Source organism: Plectropomus leopardus, chromosome 1 (assembly GCF_008729295.1).
Source record: "Plectropomus leopardus isolate mb chromosome 1, YSFRI_Pleo_2.0, whole genome shotgun sequence".
NCBI classification, from domain to species: domain Eukaryota; kingdom Metazoa; phylum Chordata; class Actinopteri; order Perciformes; family Serranidae; genus Plectropomus; species Plectropomus leopardus.
The window spans coordinates 32,533,774-32,558,456 of record NC_056463.1 but is presented as its reverse complement, the minus strand read 5'-3'; the positions used below and the strand labels follow the sequence as shown (position 1 = coordinate 32,558,456).

Genomic DNA, 24,683 nt, shown 5'->3' with positions numbered 1-24,683 from the left:
CTGAGCCAACAGACTGGCACAGTAAAAAAAAAAAAAAGTGCACCTCATGGAGTTAAAAACAAATGTGAACAAAGCTTTTTTACACTATGCATGAAATTGCATAAATGCATGTTTTTACAGAATGCAACAACTGCTACAGGCTGAGACTTTTCCAGGAGGAGGCACTACACTGCAGTCACAGCAGCTGTTTTTATCCATATTAGTAGTAGAGCTGCAATGATTAGTCAATTAATTGATTAGTTGATTGGATTTTTTTTTTATTGACAACTTTTTTCACAACTGGTTAATCATTTCAGTCATTTTTCAAGGAAAAAAAAAGAAACATTTACGAACCTTTCCATTTCCCGTGTGAGAATTTGCTGCTTTTCTTTGTCATTTTTGATAGTAAATGAAGATGACTGCAGGTTGGACAAAAGAAGCAATTTGAAGCTGTCACTTGGGGCTGTGGGAAATTGTGATGAGTGTTTTTATCTGTTTTTTTTTTTTTTTTACATTTTATAGATTTAATGATTAGTCATGAAAAGAATAATGAAAGTAATTACAGGCATCCCTGGTTAGCAGTATGGCTCTAAGGATGCCAATGCTGATCTGTCTATTCGATCCACTGCTTTAGTCGAGACTGAAATATCTGAACAACTATCAGAGAGATTGTCATTTTACACATTCATGCTCCCCAAAGGATAAATCCTTCTGACTTTTGTGATCCAAAGTGTTGTATTGTTGTTGTATTTGCGTGATTTGTTGTTGTATTTTTTTTGTTCTATGTTGTCTGCCTATAACTTATGTTGCTGCCTGTCTTGGAACAGGTTTTCAATTTCAAGAGGTTTTTCTCTTTAAAAAAAGGTTAAATAAATAAAAAAATAAATTCCCCTAACTTTTCTTCCAGGGCCACCATGAAGCTGACGTGTGATTTCTATTGAAATGTATAGATTGTCATGAAATTTAGTCTAGAGATTGATAGATGAATTGTAATAACTGGTGACTTTTCATCTCTGCATTTAGTGCTAATTTGCGAATGCCAGCATGCTAAAAAGTAGAAATAGACAGTGAATATGTTACACATTATATCCAGGCCCATAGGAAAGCAGCTCAACATTGCTTCCAATTTTTCCCAGTGGCCACTTGGGATATTGGTGCAAAAAAAATCCCCTGCGGCCCTAAAAGCATTTTCCTCATAGACCACCAGTGTAAAAGACACATCTGTAAGACTGTTGATAGGACATGTTGAACAGCAAACAAGTGCAATTATTATTCTCTCAGTTACGAGAGATGATCCTTTGAGGTTCTATGTTTGCAAAACTTTCCTTTAGCTAAAAAAAACAATTAAACAATGTGTGTTGTCTTCACAATGTAAAGTCTGTGAGCCGAGTGAAAATTTGAGTGGGCCCAGCAGGAGAAACACTACTGCGCACGCTCAACTGATGACTTGAATCTCCCACTTTCAGGGGCAGCCCTAGATTATACCTGCTGAAAACCAGCATCCTAGCATTTTCATTGTGATTACTTAAACATGGTGATGTTGACATTTTTGCACCAAACACAACTTTACCTCACAGAACTGCCACCTTGGCTGTAGAGCCTTGTTTCATGAAGAATAATGATAACAGAGCACTTATGAAACTCCTCCATGATTCATTTTTTACTTTTGTTGCACATGTTGTTTTGTCACATACACTGTATTTGACTAACCAAGTGTGACATTTTTAATGGATGATGTATTTTATAGTACATAGTTTCCAGTGCTTTCATGTGTTATTTAAAGCCGACAGTGAAACAAAAAACTGGGGTCATGTTGGGTGAACAGAAGAGCAACAATAGCCTGAAGGCTGAGCAATGTAAACTTTATTGCACTGTTAACCTGAGCTTGAATAGAAACTAACCCAAGTATTTACTTTGTCACACCGTGTTCAGTTGGCATTGAAAATGAGAACTGTAAGGCAAACATGTTCTGTCAACAATAGCACAGCTCAAGTGTACGTCAATATTTAAAAAATGAACAAACATTTCTTTATAAATATCACTATTTCAGAAAAGGAGAACATTGTTTTGTTAAGTTAAATGTGTGTAAATAAAGTATGAAATGTTGAGATGATTTGTAAGAATATGTTGGCTTTAAAAGAACAGACACAACTTGGTATTGTGATGATGAAACTGTTCTGATCCTTGTGGCATCAAATAAAAGGATACAACAAAGAAATAGATAAGGATAGAGAAAATGAGGTGTTAAATATTTCTGTTGCTGCTGAATTTAATGCATCACAGCCCCTCAATCTCTCCTTTTGTTTCCCTGCTGCAGTCTGTGGACCCAGCATCGACATTGGGAATGACATCAGTGAATTCAGGCGTCTAGAGAACTGCACAGTGGTGGAGGGCTACTTGCAGATCCTCCTCATTGGTGACAAAAACAACAACAACATCAACCAGGAAGTCTTCCGCTCCCTCAGCTTCCCCAAGCTGACCATGATCACAGACTACCTGCTGCTGTTCCGGGTTTCCGGCCTGGACAGTCTGAGCACTCTCTTTCCCAACCTGACTGTCATACGAGGACGAAACCTCTTCTACAACTACGCCCTCGTGATCTTTGAGATGACCAGCCTGAAGGACATCGGCCTGTACAACTTGAGGAACATCACCCGTGGCGCCATCCGGATTGAGAAGAACCCTGAGCTCTGCTACCTGGACTCCATCGACTGGTCCCTCATCATGGACGCAGAGTTCAACAACTACATCGCCGGGAACAAGCAGTCCAAGGAGTGCAGCGATGTTTGTCCGGGCATCATGGAGAACAACCCCCAGTGCAGAAAGACCATGTTCAACAACAACTACAACTACCGCTGCTGGAATTCCAATCACTGCCAGAAAGGTAAGCTGACTGTCACACGTGATGGCTCCTCAGGGATTTGAATTGCAAATAGATAGTGCAGACAGTCTCGCCTTTGGCCTGATTTGTGTAGATGTGAATTTGGGAGTGTAATGAACGGCTCTGCGCCTACAGCTGTGGCCTGCTACCTGTCACTTTAACTGCTTTAGCTGTTGTGTTTTGGCTGCGGGGAAGGAGGGAAGCGGTGGGATGTTGTTATGCATGATTGGCTTGTCTGCAGATCTTTGCTGTTAGATATCTCAGGTGTTTATCCAAGTTAAGAAAAAGATGAAGAAAGCTCGAAACAGAGGTATCAGTTGAGAGTGCCATTTTGCCTCAGCCCATGTCGTTGAGGGACTGCTGGCTGTCCAAAATGTTTACTTATATACAAAAAAAACTTGTGTTTTAGGGTGGCTAGTAGTAGCATTTGCCTTTCTCTCAAAAGAGGCAGCAATTTACATATTCAGGTGTCTGTGTTTCTTGTTTGGTGTTATGCATGTTCAGTTCAGATGTTTTCATCTGCCTAAACTAATTGAACTGAGGGAGTAAATGCTCCAGAGTTTAATTAAACTACAGCAGGCATGATGAGTGTGTGAACTCGCCCTTTAATTTCATGTTTACGACTGCAGCCTTTTAGATGACTTGTTTTGCTGGTGCATTTCAGACAATGTGTTTTGGCTGACTGAGTGTGTGTGTGTCTGGCTGAATTGTTTCCCTGGTGACTGGCGCCTTGCTGCAGACTCAGCATGTTGATGTTTTCAGTCTTGTGACATGGAACTTTCGCAGGACTGGCCTTGATTGCACGCATGTACGTACACACATAGGCACAGACATACACTGTCACCATCATCAAACACACTGGCAGACAGAGATGCAGGCACGCACACATGTAAACAGACAAATCACAGAGATGCAAATATGTCTCACTGTCTGACACATGCACACACGCCTGGCCCTGCTTTGTGGGTTGATGGAGTGGCAGAGTGTGGGCAAGCTGGAAAAAAAGAAGCCAGGAGGTGGAATATGTTGGAGGAAGACATGTTGGATGGATGGAGGGGGTGTCAGGTGGAGGAGCAGAAGTGCTGTTTATCATTGTTCTTGTCAGCAAGAAAACACTATAGAGCATCAACAATAAAATCTAGACCTCTCCTATTTGTCTGTGTTTGTACCAACGGGCATTAAACGCATACGACAAAAGGTCCCATGCAATAACACACACTGTCACAGATAATTTAACCAGTCATCATATGGATGGTGACCTGTAGTGAACTCTACAGTTGTGTCTTCATATGGGAGAAGGCCACCTGTCTTCCTTCCTGCCACGTCAACAACTCAACAACAACCAGCAGCTGTGTTGCTCTAAAAGGAATTCTTCGTTTTTAATTAAATCTTGGACATTCCTGTGACCATAATCCCTGTGTCCATTTTATCATAAATCAAATAAGCTGCTATTCTTTCATTGTTAACATTACAAGCAACTTGAACTTGAAGATAAAGTTCATTAGTGTGATATTAATATTGTGTGTGTGTTTGTGTGTGTGTAGGTATCTTCAGGATTTGATCCATCTGTTATGATGAAAATTATGAAATTGGCAGAATACATGGGACTATTTAGTCATATTTTGCAACCGTGGAGCACTACTGCGATTTGTAAATACTTTTAATATATGAAATGGAGAGCTGTTGGTCTGTTTCCAGCTTACAGGGAACTTAATGAGTGGTAGTGGTGATAGTGTGAGCAGGTGAAGTGTGTGATTGTGTCTGCATAGCTCCCATCACGACTATTTAGTCACGTTTTGTGACCACGGAGCACCAGTTTGACTTGCAAATATTAGTAATAAGTGAACTGGAGAGCTGTTTGTTTGTTGTCTGCTCACAGTGATTGAATCCTCATGGTTAAAGGCGCTGCGGTATCTGTTTAACTTTATGCTAACGCTAACAACCAACTGCTGACTGGGAGCTTCAAGTACATATATTCAGTTTTCCCCTGCTATTGTACAGGCCTGGCAGGCAGCTAGACCCATGGACCTCTCCCAGGCCAAAAAATATATTTTTTTATGAATGCCTAAAATTACACCAACTATCCATTCCAGTCCCTGAACGAGGCAAGTGTCTGTGGTTTGTTCACATCTCAGTAATAACAGCAGGACAGTTGATTGAAACAGACGGTTAAACAGGTGAAGTACAGATAATGGTATCCCTGCCCGGCCAGGCCAAAGCAGTCAACCACGGGGAAACACTGTATATACCAGTATGTGGTAAAGAGGTCAAGTGTAGCAGCGCTGTACCGAGACGGTACAGGGCCATCTTTCCGTCTCTGTTGAGACTAGACTTAAACTTGTTGTTTTTCAGATTGTGGGGGCTGTGAAGGACATGAAATAGATTGGAATTTTTTTTAATAACCGACAACTAATACTTAATGCCCCAGCTAGTAGTACTTCTATTACCAGCGCTACAGATGCTGTTACTACTGCCTTAACTACTAAGCCATTAGCTGTTTCTACTAACTACTATTACTACTACTTCCAATAAGAGTGCAACAGTTACTATTGATACTGCTTGGTGTACCACTACTTAAACCACTGTGAACACTACAACAAGTAGTAGTGTTTATGAGCCACATTCTTCTAGTCCGGCGTTCAAGGGCTCAAACAGACACATGTTGACACACCTCTGCTCCACCATGCTCTTGAATAACTGGTGCTAGCAGAGTTAAAGTAGTGTGGAAAAAAACCCATGTTCTCTTAAGAAATAACAATTTTAGGACAGAGTACACGGAAATGGGAGGGCAAACTCAGAACTCTCAGGACAATGAATGTGGGCTCTACCCTGCAATCCTAAGATATAGGGGTCCAGATAATTTTACCACACATCCCCCCAAAGCCTGGTGGTTGCATTTTTTCCCCAGTCATATATCAGAACCCAACAAACTGGTCAGATGAAACACTAGCCACTTTACTTACGCTATGTGTATATAGGGTACAATCGCAGAATGGGGAGACAGAGTTGTCTCCTCTTTAAGCCAGCAGGGGAGGCAGTAACGTTGCAGAAATGGTGTCTGTATGAACAGGACAGCTTGCAGGATGGGACATTACATTTTGATGTAATGACATGTGTGCAACCCACCCAAGAGGTCTAAAAAGCAGCTAGTTACAATTAGCGGTTAAGTTAAAGAGGAAGAACAGCAGCCGTAAATGTCCGCAAATTGGGAAAACAAGAAGATCCAGAGGCTCCTTACCCTTCAAGCAGATAACAAGATTAACTGCCATATTTGGTAAACGATTGTTACTGTCATTATTATTGTTTAGAAAGTGCTGCCGAAGCGTATTATATATGTCACACAAGAGGTTGACACAGTTTTGATAAATGCCACGCCTCTTCTGATCCTGCGATGCCAGCATGCTGTTTAAAATCCCACACTGCAGTGGCATGATGGTGCCATTGTGTAGTTCTGTGGCAAATTTCAAAGACTTCAAGAAGTATGGCCTTAGTAATGGCCCAATAGCGCAATCTCTGTGTAAAAATGGCTCTTTTTAGGCATGTCTGTATGTCGGCATCTTCCTATCCAAGAGGTTTGCATGTTTTGTTAAGTCAGTTAAAGTAGACTAAATATAGAAGAAATGGAGAATGACCCTGTGAAGATGCATAAGCAGTCAGCCGGGCTCCTGGGGGGGTGTGTCAGCCAGGGCAAATGGGCCATCATTTGCTGCTGCCGCTGCCTTAAAACAGCATTGATCTCAAACAACATGAGCACTACTGCTCTCACTGCAGAGACTGCATTGTTGTGCTATTTATTAGGCAGTTTATAGGAGAAGTCTGGTGGTAGTAAAACCAGGCTTCATTAAAAAGAGGAAGGCCGATAGCAGGAGTAGTTGAGTTGGCTGACCAAACAGTGCTCATTCCATTAAGCTGTTGTCTGGCGGCTCCAGTGCCTGCACATCAGCAGCTGTTTATAGGTATGCTACACAATCGCGTATGTTTATATGAAGCAATATGAAAAGTAAAGCCTGATGCTGTTAGAATCATGTCTTGTTTACTTAATTTTGTACCAGTATCAGCAAACACTTGGACAATAGAGGATCAAATTATTATGGTTTTCATTTGTCTCATCTGATAACGCCCTGTATCAAGCTTCAGTAATCTTATCTGGGATTTATTGTTTAAATGTGTGTCTTGCTCACAGGCCGTCTGCTGTGCTGGTGTGAGAGTCAGCTTTGTATTCAGAGGCATTTTATTTCCAGACACGGTCATTCATCAGATCAATAAATGACAGAAGGGAAAAGTGCAGGCCCTGTTTTCATTGAGTTAATAACATAAAGGACATTCTTTCAGGCGGTACTCATTCATAAAACCGTTACAAGGCAAAGAGGGTTCAAAGCCTGTTTCCCTCTCTGGGAAAGTGGAGTGTTTTTTAGTCATGACGGTGGGGGCTGCATTCTCCCATGTTTACTTCCCTCATTTGTTTTTTTGGAATCTGGTGTGGGTGTTTTGTCTCGTTCATAACTCATAGGCTTCTTCTAAAGAAGAGCCATGTCCGTGCATGCTGGGAAACAAACACACACTCTCTCTCAAACACACAAACCCGCACACACGCTCTCTCATTGAACAGCATGGGGGATGTTTTTCCGGTGCTTTGTATGGTCTGAGGAGATGAAAGCACATCATTAAAGTACAAAGTAGGTCTTCAGGGATTTACTGGACAGAATTTTTGTCTTTTGTTAACCCCTGGTTGAAGGGATTACACATTAAACTAGAAGGATTGTCTTCAGGGTTGTTGCTAGATTAATTTATCCCACTTGACATGTCAGTGTGTGCTCATTTGTATTTATATGTAGAGTATGTAGTTGTCATTTTACAATGGCAATGCTTGTCAGCATTTAGATCAAGCATGGAAACAAATTTCTAAACTCAATGTGTTTACATGTAGGATTTAAAAGTTTCCAACTTATGCAACCTTTGATACTGGCAGACAGCAGTGCGCATGCAGCACAGTCCCCTCACCACCCACCATAACAACTTTCTCTGCCTATAATGTAACTTAAAACTAGGCTTCTTTGGGTAAGCAAGTAAGGACTGGCCTTTTTTGCCTGTTTAGTTCTGCAACATGGTTTTGTTTTGGAAAATATAAAACTTTTGGCAGGGACCAGTATATCATATATTTTGCTCACAAAACAACATGTCCTTACAGCTTGACTTTGATGTAAAAACAGTCATCTATGCTGACTCAAAGTTCTTGATCGCAGTAAATGGTACAAGGCATGCATGGGCAGTTTCAAGATATCAAAGGATTTCAGCGTATTAAGAAACACTGAAAGGTATCAATACTGATTAAAAAAAATGCCTCCGCCCTTGAAAATACTCAACATTGTTTCTTTTGGAAATATCCTGTCTTTTTGAATGACAGCCTGACCACCAAAGCAGCTGGGTCAATATATTGGGCGGTTTTAGCTAATAGCAGATATATCTGTATGGTGCACAGTTGGCTGATCAGTAACAAGAAATTGCAGCGCAGATGTACCACCGATAAGTTTGAGCTAGTTTGAGAAACAGTATCACCGATACAAATTTATTTTTTAACAGTAAAATATCCCCGAGTGCATATTTTCAAGTTATGTGTTTATGCAAGGGGCCAGCAACCCTTTTAATATCAAGTGCCATTTTTATTCTTGTTAATCGCTCCTCCCTCACAGTCAAATCACAGTATTGTTTTGACCACCAAACAAGGAATATCTTTTACATCCACACGCTCATAAAGTGCAATGTTTAAGTTGCAGCAGACTTTCAGTTTGTGTGTGTGTGTGTGTGTGTGTGTGTGTGTGTGTGTGTTGGAGTGGGTGTGTGTCTGCCCCCTTGTATCAGTCTGTGTCCCCTCTCAAAGTTTGGATGTTGCATGAACGCAGCGTTGGTGGAACTCTTCGCAGGGTCGCAGGGTGGATATTTGATCTGTCGATCCGGTCAGATCTGTTTAGATCAGATCGATGGATGTGAAAACAAACTTTAAGACCTAGTGCAAGGAATGGTCAAGTTTCACTTTCACTGCACCTTGCACTCTGCTGCTCTGTCTGTGCCCAGAGTACATGTACAATGAATAACCCACTGGTAGGCTATAAATATTCCAACAGTGCTCCCAATGAAAGCTCCAGCTCCAAAAATAGAAAATCAATATGGTGCCACAGATATTATTGTGGCGAGCTGTGTGGGAAACCCTGCACTTAAAAAAACCCTCTCTTTCATAGCATACTTATTTCTACTGTGCCATTACCTTTCATGCATGTCCAAGGTTACTGACACCTGGTGATGATGCTTAAAAATAACATTGGCCTATTGCTGCCAGATTTTATTTGTTGTTGTTGTTTTTTTTACTATGAAACATCAATCGAGCAATCTGCCTTTAAAATACAGAATCAGTTAGGGCTTCATGGTGTTTAAGGCGCATCTCATTTACCTATAACATACCTGGTTACATTCCAGCTGCAGATCTTCCTTAGGTGTGTATTGCTAAGTCTGGAATAACGCCTTCCCACAACATCAACATATCAGATGCTCTGTTGATGTTTTTTGCAGAAACAAGTAGTGTTGAGATATTTGAATTAAAATGCTTAATACATTGCTCTGGCATCAGTGAGTGAGTGAGTGAGTGAGTGAGTGAGTGAGTGAGGGAGAGAGAGCGAGCTAAAGAGAGTCACTCACCACATAGAGTGAGTGAGCTGTGGACTCAGCCCCCCACCCCCACCCTCCTGTTTTCTGGTTGGTTTTGGATGTGGTAGATCCCGTGTTTATTTACCCAGTGCTTCTCTAGTGCTAAATGTGAGGCCATTTTTAAACTTATAGTTTTCTTAATGTGATCTAGCCACTATTGAGTTTGTACCTCACTAATGTTAAGGGGTTTTCAGTAGTGAACCATAAACATTTTTGCCCTCTCCCAGCGTGTTTGAAATAAGGCAGCTGTGATTAAAATGGATTGTGTTGAGGTATTTTTTTGGCTATAAAGTGCTGGATTGTGTTTAGAGTTTGGGACTGAGACATAGTTTCATTGGCAAACTTCTTACAATGTATCCAGAAACAGACATCACTTCATTGATCCTCCTTTTTAACTACACTTCCTCAATGCACTTTGTGAATGCAACCAGGTACTGAAATGCAGTATAATGGGCCCCTAGGCTAAATTATTAAAACTGTAGAATTTATAAGTTTCAGTGTTACCAGTTCTTTATTTTGGAATTTTTAATGGTTTTGTGTAATAAATTATCACACTGCAGCCTCTCCTCTGCTCTGTGTTTGTGCTGAGCTCCACACACACACACACACACACACACACACACACACACACACACACACACACACACACACACACACACAGAGCAAAGTCAATGAACAGCAAAGCAGGGAGTCAATGGTGGAGACAGTAAGGTGAACCAGATGACATGAAGATAACTCAAAGATGACTCAAATTGATGATAAAGTCACAATAAAATCCTTGTAAGTAAAAAGTCAATACTTTATCAATATGCCTGTTCACAAGCATTAACGCATAGAAAGTGATATTTTAGTTTGGGTAACAGAAAACTGTAACAAAGAAGCTAAAACAAAAGCTGTCTCTATGTAGACTAACTGTTTGTCTTCGTTTGCCATTCATTTTAAAATTAGGCAAATTGTTGTTAACTTGGTTACTGGCTAAGACAAACCAGCACTTCCCCCCTCTATAAGTGGTACTTACAAGCAGTGAGTCATATTAGTAGCAAAGGGAGGACAAATGACAGGACTGACATGGACAAGTGTCATTCATTCTTTTTAAACATCACAGTATTTTGATCTCACGAATATTATTTATTTCGCTAACATTTCAAGTTTGTTTCCAGTGAGATATTATTGAGTTCATGTAGTGACATTGCCGTTGCAAACATTTATGTTGCTGTTTTAGAAACAACATTTAGTTATATTTGAAATATTCAATTTTACTAGAAGTAGTAATGATAAAATCCTAACGATGCCCATCCCTATTGACTCCATAACAGCGAGACAGAATCTGTAACTGACCGTATTCCAACAGCACTCAAAATTAACTAATTGTTCCAGCACAAACTGTGCAGGGCGTAGCTCCAAAGAATCAATATGTTGTGGCAATGTTGATATTGTGGTGGGCTGCCACAAACAAACTCTGATTGCTTTGAATGACTGGTTAAGAATTACAACTGCTCCTTATTACCCAGCACTGTGGAACCACAACAGTTTGCCTACCGACCCAACCAATCAGTGGGAGGGAATGGATCTCACCTGAACATTCAAGGGAGCTAAGTGAGATTGCTGTTCCCCTGAGGCTTGTCACAAAGCTCAAGGAGCTTGGGATCAAACACCTCATTGTGCATGTAGATCCTTGACTTCCTGACAGGCAGACTCCAGGTGTTGAGAGTGGGCAGACACACCTCCCCACCCTCATCTGTAACACTGGAGCACCCCAGGGCTGCGTTTTGAACCCCTGTTATACTCCCTGTACACACAAGACTGTGTAGCCACTTGAGACTTCAACTCCATCATTCATCAAGTTTGCTTATGACACATTTGTGGTGGTCCTGATCACAGGCAAAAATGAAAAGGCTGATCTAAAGGAAGTAAAGGACCTGATGTCTAAAGTCTAGCAAGACTAAAGAGCTGATAGCGGACTTTGGGAAGAAACAGGGTACAACGCCCCCCATAATATCAAGTGGAGTAGGTGAACAGCTTTTCAAACCTTGATTTCCACCTAGAGCCTGGCAAGGATGCTGCATACTGTAGTAAGAAAGGCAATGTAGAGACAGTTTCACCTTAGATGCCTGAGGAAATTCCAGTTTTCCTCTCAAAAACTGAAAGAGTGAAGAAGGGAAAGGAGAGAGTGAAGAAAGAATTATGATAAATGATGAAAGTATGATATTGTGATGTACAAAGGCAGTGAGTGTTAATGGATAGTTAGCAGGTTGGTGCTGAAGCTTTGTTGTTCCCCGTTGTTGAAGCCAATTAGACTTTGTTTAATGTAGATGGTAAAAGTGTTTTAGTGAGTTCAGATATTGTTTTTCTGTATTTATGTTTCAAAGTGTAGTAGGGGAATGAAACCTGCCAAAATTTATGAGGTTAAAAGGAGCAGCCAGTTATTATGCAATATAACAAAGACATGATGAATTGAAAGTAAAAGAATTGTTAAAATTTTGGTGCATTTTCCCCTTTCGAGCCTTAAATATTTTTATTCCATTTTGATATTAATCTAATTTGTCTTCTCGCTACGAATTAAACATTTTTCTAAGTTCAAAATAAACATACATGGTCCATGCACGACATGGCTGTGTCCAGTCCTATTTTTGATCATTCAACAACAATATACTGTATATAGGTCGTTATATTGACTATAGCAAGACTACTCGTAGTTTGTCTATCCATCTCTTTGGTTTGAATCCAGGCTTTGAAAGGGTTAAATCTTCTGATGTGTATGTTATATTTGGTTAAATGATGTGAAAGAATTCAGACCCACTCTGCTTGTAAGCAAAAAGTAAAATATCATAATTACACTAGATAAAACCTGTGAAGATATTTAGATATAGTTTTGTTGTCCTTTTGGAATTATATTAACTGTTTTATTGTCTTTTCAGTTAATGGTTGTCAAAAGTAAAATCACAACATATGTTGATCCACAACAAGCCATGCAACCCGTACCCTGACCCAGAACCCGGAGGCTGTCAGTGCTGGTAATTATAGGGAATACTTTGTAAACCAGGCACATCCATGACTACTTTTAGTGAACAGTCACACCCATCCCTGGAATTCCTGGAAGAGAACATTACTGGTTTGGCTGTGTTGAAGTGCCTACTGTAATTATGTGGCCTTTAATTGTGCTCTGTTAACACCGTCAGATTTGGATGAGCTGTGACCAGGGACTAAGATGAGTCTCTTGTTTGTGGATTTGAGGCTGGTTGGAATAGTTTGTTTTGTTATAAAGGCTCATTTTCCATTGCTTCACTCCGCCCCGATCATAGTAGAATTACAATAAAAGAGAGGAAAAAAGGGCTAAGGTCCTGTGACTATATTTTTGTGTGATGCTTACATGTAATTGTCTAACCAATTGTCTGTACTTTTAAGGATGTAGCAAGAACAAAAATACACTGTTGATACATGTATTATGCTGCAATTTTCCACTTTTTACAGTTGATATCATTTTTATTATCAAATTCTGCAATTCTGCGTTTGTTTTATGCATTGTAGAATCAAAGTGCCCAAATTTATTGCATTTTATACATTCATGACACTGTTTTTTTTGCCTAGAATAGAACAGTGTTCTAGAGGGTGTACATAGTTTTAGGTCCAATTGGTGCCTTCATTACTGCCAGTATTCAGACAGTTTTTTGTAGTACATTACATGGATATTAAGTACCTGCTGACCATGCTCCATCATCTAGCAAGTTATCAGTTATAATACCAACCTAAAAAAGCAATTTCTTGTAGTTTCAGTCTGTTGCACCTTGGGTCGCCCCATCCATCACAATGTGCTGTAGTTGGCTTTGCCAGAAGTTCAGATACATCACCTTCTTCATACAAGGCAATGTATCAGAACAGGGTAGCTTTGAGAATCTCTGCCTATCAAAGTAAGTAATGTTAATGGGAAAAACATCTAGGTGGCTGATCAGTCGGAATTAAATTCTAGTCATGATAAGTTGCCCAACGTGTGTTAAGGTCATTAGTACAGCCAACCAGGCCAAGCTGCGCTTAAGGTGTAAGCCGGGAATCTTAAACTCCACCTCCTTCAATCTTAACATCAAAATTCCAGAGATATTTCCTCTTTCCGTGCCAAATAAAAACACAAATACAAAGACTCAGGAATGTAGACAGCTCCTTCTTATTCGGCCTCAGTGTGTGTGTGTGTGTGTGTGTGTGTGTGTGTGTGTGTGTGTGTGTGTGTGTGTGTGTGTGTGTGTGTGTCTGTCTGTCTGTGTGTGTGTGTGTGTCTGTGTGTCTGTGTGTGTCTGTCGTGCGTGTGTGTAAGTTGGTGGTTGGATCATCAACATTTTACATTTCGTAGATTTTGAATCTCTCCAAACAGCTTTATGTACCCACAAATTAAATTAACAGAGCAGTTAATGAGTTGAAATCAAAGAACAACATAATATGATAAAGAGGGACCCAATCCAAGTGAAAATGCACCAGCGACAGTCAGGTTGAGGATTGACTTCATGGTGTTTGTTGATGTGGAAACCCTGAATTCAAGGCCATGTCCTTTTCACCTGAAACAATTTGATATTCCATTAGAATAATATTGCCCCTTTTATTCTGAAATTCAGTTATTTGTATCATTACATTATCAATACAGGTTTCAACCCATATGTTGTTCTAGAAATGGTTCTGGTTTGGAGAATTATCATCCAACCATAGTTAGTTCTTAGCCCTACAAAAGAGCTGCAGGTCTTGCTTTTAATATAGAATATGTTAAAACAATTTGTGATTACAAACAGCATTAACTGTATTCACTGAAGACAGTAGCAGTGATCTAAGAGCTATTATCAGTGTTTAAAATTGTCTCCTTATTTACTGGATTTAGCTCAGAAATCTTCTTTTCCCTTCAATGCTGCATATCTCAAAACTGAGCCCTACATATGTTGCTGGCATGTTACATTGCAACAACTTATTTATGTCTTTTATTTTGTTTGCAGTTTGGATCATGTGTTTGCATTAGCTAATACAAACTGCTTTTTTTCCATCAAGATGCTTTCAATTATATTTATGCTATTGTGTAACACACATTCAAAAACACACATGCAGAGACACCCACATCAAGAATTGTCTCTATGTCATCGGGTAAAATTTTTTAACAGTCTTGTTTGACCTAGACATAACTCTCAGAAGTACTCTCATTATGGCCATTGTTATTTCTGCAACTCCCCGTCCCTCTGGAACTGAAGCCATATGTGATATTTGTCCTAATCTGAACTCATCTTGGAGTTGTAGGTGTTAGAAAACAGCTGATGTGATAGCTCCTTGTAAAGCCCATCCACCCTGTTATTGTCTGACCTCTGCGGAGACTCTGGGGACCAAAGTATTTGATTTGTCTTGCCTTTTCCAGGTCAGTCGGCAGGGGATGCCAGGAATTCCCTTTGTCTGTAGTTATCCTGTAGTGTCAGCTGATCTGACAGATGTTTGTTCCTAACAAGTTCCACAAGGCTAACTGTTGGCTCTGTTTAGACTAACCTAATCAGAGTATTTTTCTGATGTTGTTTCATAGGCTTTGACTATAACGTAGTTGCAAGGTATGTGAGACCTTTTTACAGCAGGCTGTCGTGTTTAGTGGTTGGTAAACCTTGTTTTTCCCCATGTGTAGTGGATTCGGGGGCTCTATAGAATAAATAGAGAAATGAAGATAATAAAGTTGTAAATGCTGCTGGTTGTTATCATTATTTTTAAGCCTTGTGTGGTCACCAAACAGGAATAGTGTTTTGCACTGTATGGAATATTTTGTTACTTGATCTTCAGTCTTTTGTGTGAGACAAGTTACCACACATGTCAAGCTGTCTCTCTTACTATCTCAACTGCCAAGATATTTTCTCTCTGGGTAGAATTACGAATGGATTAATAAATAAAAGGTCATGTTTGCAGGTGTGATTGTGTTCTTTTTTTTCTCTGCACTAGCGACTCATACTTGTTGGGGCCTGCATGGAGGGGGCGGGGATCTGGATAGGATACCTTTAACTGATTAAATGGGGTGGAGATACTAAGATAACAAATTGCTGTGTACTGACTACAATGACTATCGTAAAAGTGTATCGAATACTCTAAACTATGGAGAAAAAATGGGGGAAAGTATAAAAAAAATATTACAGTAGAGAAAATTATTGCATGGTTCCATTCACATTTGAACTCAGGGTTTCCCACACATCCATTTTTTTGTGGCAGGCTGCCACAACTACATCATCCACCACCATAACTAGATTTTTGGAGCTGGACTGTCAATTAGGAGCGCTCTGGAAATATATACACCATTGGGTTATTTATAGAGCACTTGGGGCAGAGGCGAGCAGCACATCATTGAAAGTGAAACTTAAATGTTCATTCTGTTTGGTCTAAAACTTTGCTTTCTCTTACAAACATCTGCAATCAGCTCCTCTCATCCATTGATGTGATCTGATCAGCTGTGAACAGCTGATAGATCTATGATCAATTATCCACGCTACAAGTGCCCCACCCGACACACCGTCCTGCATACACTGGCGTTCTATGGGAAACACTGGAACTGATACCAGATGCTGTTCCAGGACCTGTAATTCGGTACTGGTGCTCAACTGTGCCTTTTTTGGGCACTCTACTTTCTCTGCGATAACAAAAATGTAATTTGTAAACAAGCTGCAGAAGCGACATAGTAGACTAAGACGCGATGCTGCTCCTCTGCTCTTCCTGATCACACATAGACGTAAACCTCTTTCTCTGTCTGTCAGCTTGTGTGTGTACATGTGTATATGTGTCTGCTTGTTTAGAAGTGATATGAGGCTATTACTAAAATGATATTTAACTGTTACAGCAAACTGGCGCTGCAGCAATAGTTTTGACTTGCTGGGAAGCTGACTGAGCTCTGCAGCTGGCTTCTTGGCTTGCAGTGGTTCCTAGTGCTCCTTTGCTTGCTTGCTAATAGACTCTCAAAAAACGGTGTTCATGGGTTACGGTGGACTTGATATTCACATATATCTGTATGCTTCCATGCTCGCAATAGCTGTGACCAAAGGTGTTACGTATGCGGGATGCCCATCTGTTCCTCTGTATGTCCATCTATCCCATTCTCATGAATGTGATATCTCAGTAATGCCTTAAGGGAATTTCTTCACATTTAGCACAAATGTTTACTCTGGCTCGAGAATGAACTTGTTAGATTTTGGTGGGCATAGGTCAAAGGTCAAGGACAACGTGACCTAGTCTGCCTCATTCTTGTGAACGTGATATCTCAAATACATCGTGAAGGAATTTCTTCAAATTTGGCTCAAGTGTTTACTTGGATTCAAGAATGAACTGATTAGATTTGGTTGGTCAAAGGTCACTGTGACCTCCCAAAAAAAGTTTTAGGCCATATGTAACTCAAGAATTCACACACAAATCATTACAAACTTTAGCACAAATTATGAAGTGATGACATATATTCAAAAGGTAAAGGTCAGAAACCCCTTTTCTGGCTATTATTCAATGTCATAACTGAGGAACAGAAGGGGACATATTTGGTCAGGTACTGAATTAGTGACACTAATCTTGGATTACCACCTTGAAGCTGTGCTAATTGTATAAATTGTCTGAGCTGCCGGTTTGTCGATGTGTGTGAAGCATCCACGTTTTCATAGACGTGGGTATAAACTGCAAGCGCAACATGACCAGCTACAGAAGAATACATCCACAAAGCAGCAATTCTGGTTTATTCAAATTAGCTCCTATTTTATCAAATTAGTTGAACTTTTCTACAATTTGTCCATCCAAGCAACTGCAGGAATACTCCTTGGGATACTGTTTTTTTGGCTGACGATCACTACTCTAGATCATCACACTCTGCAGGTATTGACCCGTATTTATGCTGTCACATGACTCAGTTTCAGGAACTGCAGCCTTCACAACCCAGGTGTGAATCCCCGCTCATCAAGAGAATGAGCCAGAAAGAGAAGCATGTCCAGCTTTTCATCACTTACAGGAAAGATGTTCTGAGAGCGCTTCACCTCTCTTAGTGTTTTTCCCTTTGAACAGACTGTAATTATCAACAGGAAGCTTCAGACCACACATCTCCTGAGGGACGTTTTCTCACGCTGGGAGGAGTGAAGGGAGAGGAGGAAATCCAGCATTACTTTAGGTATTTTTGTCAGCAACACCGTGCAAACCACAGCTTTTTACCTGAGCTGTACATCTGGTGCTTAACAGTAATAGTGCCTGCAGTTACTCAAGTTTCTGCCTTTGTGTTAAAATCAACTAAATATCTGATTCCGTTTAGAAGTGGAGTAAAGCCTTTTGGAAAGGAAACCCCTTTTTACATGATTAATTTATTAATTAAATTGGTACAGGACCAAGTGTGGCTGTCTCTATGAGTCATCTAATTGGGCTCCCAAAAAAAGTACTTTGCACCAGCCAATGAAAACTATACCTCCTCTGTCCTGTTTCCAATCATTGTTTCCATCCAATGGTCAGCCATAAAGAGCAGTGAATGGACTGAATCAATGGAGATCTTTGTTCAGACGTGAATCAGCCTGCAGACAACACACACACTACTGACTGACTGTTTTCCTGAATGACTGTTTCACTGACTGAACCTACACAGTGACAGACAGACTCCCCGGCTGCAACAGAACCTGCTTTGTGTCTTTGTATGTGACTGGAAGCACAGCAATATAATTGTGTTTTCTGTCCATCATCAACTTCTTGATCAGTCTGAGGAGACTGATCAGGTGTTGTGTATTTCCCAATTCAGTCTGAGTAGTGGAACATACTGAGAGAGTATGGAGTGTTTGGATTTTGGGTTGGGGGAGGTGGCAGGTAGCAGATCTGGCAGGATTTTGCATCTCCATTACAGCAGGGCTGCCCGCTTCAAGGTGTGTCTTTACTGATGACAGCTTGTCTTTAGTGGATGATGTTAAAAAACAGCACTCTGATCCATGGCTAAAGTCTTCCTTTATTTTGCTGCGAGTGTTTTTCCATCACACAGCAGGCAGGTAAAAGAAGCTAACCTGTTGGAGGTGAGTCTGTTATCAGCAGCTCTTCATCTAACATCTCAAACATCTTACAGAGGCTGTTTCTGCTTGCACTCTTCCTTCCTGCCATATCAGTGCACTTGTTTTAATTGAAGAATAGCTCAAAAAAGTCTCCATTTTTTAATGTAAAAGCTTAAAGCAGCAAAGTAAGGAAACATTTTCATCAGTAGTAACTTCACATGACTCATACACAGCTGAAAGCAAAATGTACAAAAGTAAAGCTGTACACACAGACTTTTAAAAGTGTCTTTATTTCTGGTCTAATGCACCAACATAAGCGAAGTGTTGCAAGACCAACTAAAGGGGGAAAAGGTGGGTTGTTAGAGGCTGGCTGCGGTCAGGAGGCGGTGCGGCATGCATTTGGACCTACTCCGGAGATGGACTATCTCAGGCGCAGCTCAGCATGGCTCAGCATGTTTAAACTGACAATGGAAATGCAAATTGGCGTTTGGTTTCACTCGGCGCAGCAAAATGTGCCAATGGAAAAACCCTTCAAGCTTGCATCTGTTGTTTTGATTTTAGGTACAGAAAATGAAAACTACATAATGTCCCTCCCCATTAATCCTGAGGGATTTTAAGAGAAATTACAGCTAAGTGGACCCAAACCAGTTGGCTTGAGAGTCATTTAAATTCAGGCTGAGAATCAAAGCTGTAGTGCACATACAGTGAATGAGGCTGAATGTTGATGAATGAAATGGTACCGATCAATATTCCTTTGTCCACTAGTCAGTAGTAACACTGCAATGTGGGGAGGGGTTTTTTTTGTTTTTTTTTTTTGGTAATGATGAGAAGTTAGTTTATTCATTTTCAACTCTGTTTGGACCAGAACTCAGGATTTTCCTTTTAATATTACCTAGACAGTGAAAAGGTAGAATCAACAGGAACAACTCCAGGATATCTGACTGCTGCACATTATTTCTGTCTGGCTGTTGGATCTAGGGGCCGTCTGGTTTTGGTGGTCACTTTCTGTTTGATTCATCCCGCCCAGTCCCGGCAATGATACTACAGCCTGACATATCACAGTCCATTAGAATGATTCAATTTCTATGTATGGAAGTTTGTATGTAGAGATTTCTGAATCAACAAATTATACTGAAATGACCTTTAAACATCACTGAAACGTCAGAATAAATACTTTAATTAGAGTTCAGATATTTTTGATATTGATATTAGGGGAAAAGAGGATGTTAAATATAATTTTGAAAATACATAATACAGATCGCTCATTGATTGATGAATATGTATGCATCATCTTTTCATTTCAGACATAATGGCACTACCCTGTCATATTGGGATGGGTAATTACAAAACCAAATCATACAGGAAGTTGAGGAAGCCCCAGGGGCCTGTTCCTGGCAGTCTTTGTCGCTGTGGCAACACAATTAATGGAAAAACGCCCCATCACAATCCCAATATTGACTAAAGCCATTTCCATCTAACATCCTGATCAAATCAAGTTATTTATAAAGTACAAAGCCACAAGTTTGAACCTGAAGATTTTTGATCCTGTAAAACCGCAACAATAGAACAGAAACTATTCTTTTTCTATATTTATTTATTTTTCATAAGAGCAAATCCTCAGCATCTACCTCCTCTCTAATCTTAAACACAAACTTGTGAGGTCATTAACTTCAAATCCTAATATTTAAAAGAAAGTGTGCATACAGTTTGCATTATTTCTGTTAAAATCATGGATTGTGTTAATCAGATCAATGACTTATAAGTTCTATTTGCCAAGTGGTATAGTACAGGTCTTGGATGGGTTGTCACTTTAATAAAGATTGGTTAAATGCAGGTCAGTTGACACACTGGATGTATTTAGTGATCTTGGACATGGTAAAGACTAGGGCTACACAATATATCATTTTTTGAATTGTCATTGCAGTGCAGTGTCAACTTGTGCAATAAACTCACATTAAATATCTGTCTATTTATTGCAAGTAATATTGTTATTGGAGTATTCAACAGTATTGCATATCACACATCATGTGTTTTCCTCATAATGTACAGCCCTAGCAAAGACTGATGTTGTTACTGGTTCTGCTCTCTCTCTCTCTCTCTCTCTCTCTCTCTCTCTCTCTCTCTCTCTCTGTCTGTCTGTCTCTCTTTCTCTTTTTTGCGTAACTTATCTTGACCATCCCACACACTGTTGACAGCGCGTTTCAGGTGTGCAGTTAAGAGATAATAACAGCTAGTCCAATATCACAGATCACATTAAAAACTTGCCAGATGTCATTTGTCCTACCAGCATAACATGCATGTTGAATTTACAGTCCTGAAATACCAACTGATGGATTTCCAGTCAGGGCTGTTGAAATTGCAGCCAATACAGAGCTCTATCTGTGTTTTTGAATCAACTCTGCTGTCATCAGTCTAGACATCTGCCTTTGCCTGTTATTGTTGTGCGGTGCTGCTGAGTAGTACACACTGCTAAAGCCTTGAGCGTCATCACAGCAACTCTGTGTCAATGTGGGACATCCTGTTTCTATCACCCCAGGGCTGGGGGCTAAAATCAAGGATTAACGGTTAGAAAGGCTTTTGATTCTTCATTGATCAGCTGATCAAGCCAGAAAGTTAGGAAAAAAACATTAGACCACCTGTCACTTTAATTATTTAACCAGCCAGCAAGATATTTAGAATCATATATGAAGTCTAATTTGATTCTACATAGCTGCTCTGATAAACAAGTTTAGAGGGATTTTCTCGCTGTTTGTCTGGTGACTGGTATGAGTTTCCCAGCCTACCTTCCTGCTGGGCTGGTATTTCTGTTTGCCTGGAAGCCCCGTATCGGCTTTTTGAACCACAGCAGCGATCTTTATCCCACAGCTAGAGTGCTGCGTAATGACAAAAAGGTGAACTGTTTTACTGTGTGCACTCCAACAACTACATAACTACTTACAGTAACAACCCACCCCTTAAGTTTTTATACCCCTTTCAGGCTGGTACAAGGACACAGGAAGTAATAACCCATGCAAATGTATGTATAAATAAAATGATTTTAAAAATATATAAGAAAAATAAAGAAATCTCAAGCTTTCCCTATGCAAATCCCTCTATCCTTTTGCTCCTTCTCCACCACTCCTCTATTGCTTCCCCTTCATTCTAGTTCTCCACATATTCTCCTCATACTGGAGCTCTGCATCAACCTGTCTCTGAGAGTGCAGTAAGGAGGGTAAAAGCTGGGATCCATTATGTTGCAGATGTCCAGTGGAATGTGGGTGTACACTGTATGTTCCCATCAACCCCTCCACCACCCTATAGTGATCAGTCAGGCAGTTGTGTTTAGGAGGCCACAGACTCCAGCCTGAGCCAAAACTTAAGGCACCAGATTATCTCCTTCCTCTCCCTGAGCCTCCTGTCTGCAGGCCTCAGGCTGTACATTATCACATTGCAAAATTACACCTTTCCAACACAGCTCCCATCACCCCATTGCAGAGGTCAGAGGGCGAGATGGAGTCGGGGGTGGTGGGGGCTCGGAGCAGAGAAAGAACATTCTGTGCCAGAGACATGCTGCACTGGTTCCCTCCTGCTGAGCACAAACAGCCTGCTGAATGGTTGGTGGGACCACACAGTCTGAAGGTTCTGATTGGCTTCTGAGACAGTCAGGAGGCGGGCTGGAAGGTCATCTCATGGGCATTGCCCGATGATGATGTTTGTCATATCGAGAGGACAGTAGATTTCTCGGACGTCCTGATATCATCTGTCAAAAAGGCCTGGCAGCACAAAGATACTTAAATTTTTTGGTACGACGCTGTGATAGGGGATTTCCTTAGCAGGTGTGCTACATAGGTTTTAGAGATCAAAACATTCAGTATTTGGTTATTATCGATTTTACTTTATTACCTTACTTTACTAACTTTATCGATATGTGTCAGAGCTGCAGCGATTGGTTGATTGACAGAAAATTTACCAACACCTATTTTGACAACTGATTAAGCATTACTCTTTATTTTTATGCCTTCGCACTGGATGTTTTCGGCTTGTTCATCTATTTGTCCCTCCGTTTGTCCGTTCAGCTGTCAGTCCAATCAACCTGTTCTTGTAAAAGTGATAACTCAAAAACGCCTTGAGGAACTTATTGAAATTTGACACAAACATCCACTTTAAGTCAAAGATTGACTGACTGACTAGAATTTTGCAGTCATAGATCAGTTTGACCTTGCCTCCCTCTCATTGTTCTGTACACAGTATCTAATGAATACCGTGAAGGAATTTCTCCAAATTTGGCAAAAACATCTACTTGTAACAATGAACTGATGAAAAACATGGTGATCAAAGGTCGAGGTCACCATGACCTCACAAAACACATTATTGGCTCTAACTCAAGAATTAACACACACACTAATTATGAAAAAAAATCCATACAAATGTCTAACAGTAAAAAATGATGGAGTGATGAAAATATATTTCTCAAAAGTCAGCTTCACTGTGACATCACAGTCTTCTCTGTTCTGCATTAACACTTTTCTGGCCATTACTCAGTATTGTAATCCAGGAAAAGAAGCGGAGACATTTGGTCAGGTACTGAATTGGTGATACTCATCTTAGGTGCCCATCTTTAACCTGTGCTGACTATATAGATCCTCTGTGCTGTGGGGGGAAGGTGTGTGTGAAACAACCAGACATGGCTGTAAACTGTAACTGCAACTTGACAGGTCGATAATTCTAGATTAAGCAAAAAGCCAGAAATGCAGCATTCCAGATGTGTAAATAGAAATGTGAATTGGCTGGTCTTGTAAGATATTACCTTATCATATCTTGAACTTGTCAGTGGTGGTCAGGTTGGGGCTTGTCGTAAATCATTTGAATAAACCACTTTGAATTAACCCCTTGGTTGCAACTAAAGGTGCCTGATTGACGTCCATTTAAGGTATCGTGTTAACTGACAAGATTCAACTATGCCTTTTATGACAGCCACTTTTCCCCAAAAGAGCACTTCCTTAAGCCCTTAGCACCAATTTGGAGAGGTAAAAGATCAAGCAGATGGTTGGAACCTCTGCTGTATTTCAGTCTGAGTGAATGACTTCCTATTTCAATATGACATCTGTTTTTTGGAGGCTTTTTTTTCCAAAGAGCCCTACAGTCACCACCCCGAGCTCTCAGCTACAGTTTTCCCATTTTGAACAAGCCTAAGATGCAGATATCCTAACCATAACATCGATTCTGGAGTTGTGACGGATACATTGCCGAAACAAACAAGAGGAGTAGCAGTAGGCATCTCCTCAGGCCCGGTGCCTTCACTTTGTTTGACACAGTAACGCTGGAGGCAACATGTTGAAGCGTGTTTCAGTGTTTTATCACTCAGCATCCTATAAACAGCACATCATTTCCCATAACTTTGTTTGGTCTCTGTTTAAACACAACCCTGGCTAACCTAAGTGGATGACATAATCCAAAATTACAGTTTTTTGTTCATCTAGTTGTTTCTTGTTCAGATATCCCTCTTCTTTTGTTTATGTCTTACAGGACACACACTCACCAACACACAAATAATTTCAAGCAGTGATTCAAAGTGTTTCCATAGCAATTAGTGTTTGTTTCTATGGAAGACTGTCGAAGTGCTTTGAAGGTCTCATTTCTCTCTGCGGACTGAGTTTGAACCAATCAGCTTCTGTCTCTGTTTGCCTGTTGAACCAATGATCTGCTCGCAAGAAAGCCAGGTTAAATTTTTATCTAATGATGAAGGTGTGTGTCATCTGCCGTTGTGTTTGGTTGACCTCAGTCATGCTTGTTTGAAATCTCCCTGCTGTAGAGACTAAAGACACCACGAGGTGTGGTTCCTTTCTTTACTGTACGTAGATCAGTCCAGTGTTTTCCTTCTAGAGCTCCTCAATCAGTTTTCCCTGTCATCAGTTACAATATCCTCTTATTTAGAGGGACACCACAGCAACTGGAGGAGTTATTTGTAGCAGTGCTCAGTGGAAAACCCGGAGTGGAAAGGCTTTTGTCACTGTGGATCTGGGATGAACCACTGGGCTCAACACCAGCCCACCCAGCAAACAACTGTGTTGTCTAATAAAAACAACCAGTCAGAGGTTTTTATCTATAGTTTGTTAGCTGTATTAACATTGTTTTTAGACAAAATAAAAAAATGTTTTTGA

At 40.4% G+C, this 24,683-nt stretch overlaps 1 protein-coding gene across 1 annotated transcript in view; it reads left to right on the top strand.

Annotated features, from left to right (window-relative positions):
- The window catches only part of igf1rb (insulin-like growth factor 1b receptor), a 57,024-nt gene that overhangs the window by 7,659 nt on the left and 24,682 nt on the right, over nt 1–24,683 (top strand). Inside the window, exon 2 of the mRNA XM_042483876.1 lies at nt 2,297–2,863. Within this exon, the coding sequence (XP_042339810.1) occupies nt 2,297–2,863 (567 nt within the window). The remainder of the gene's footprint in view (nt 1–2,296; nt 2,864–24,683) is intronic.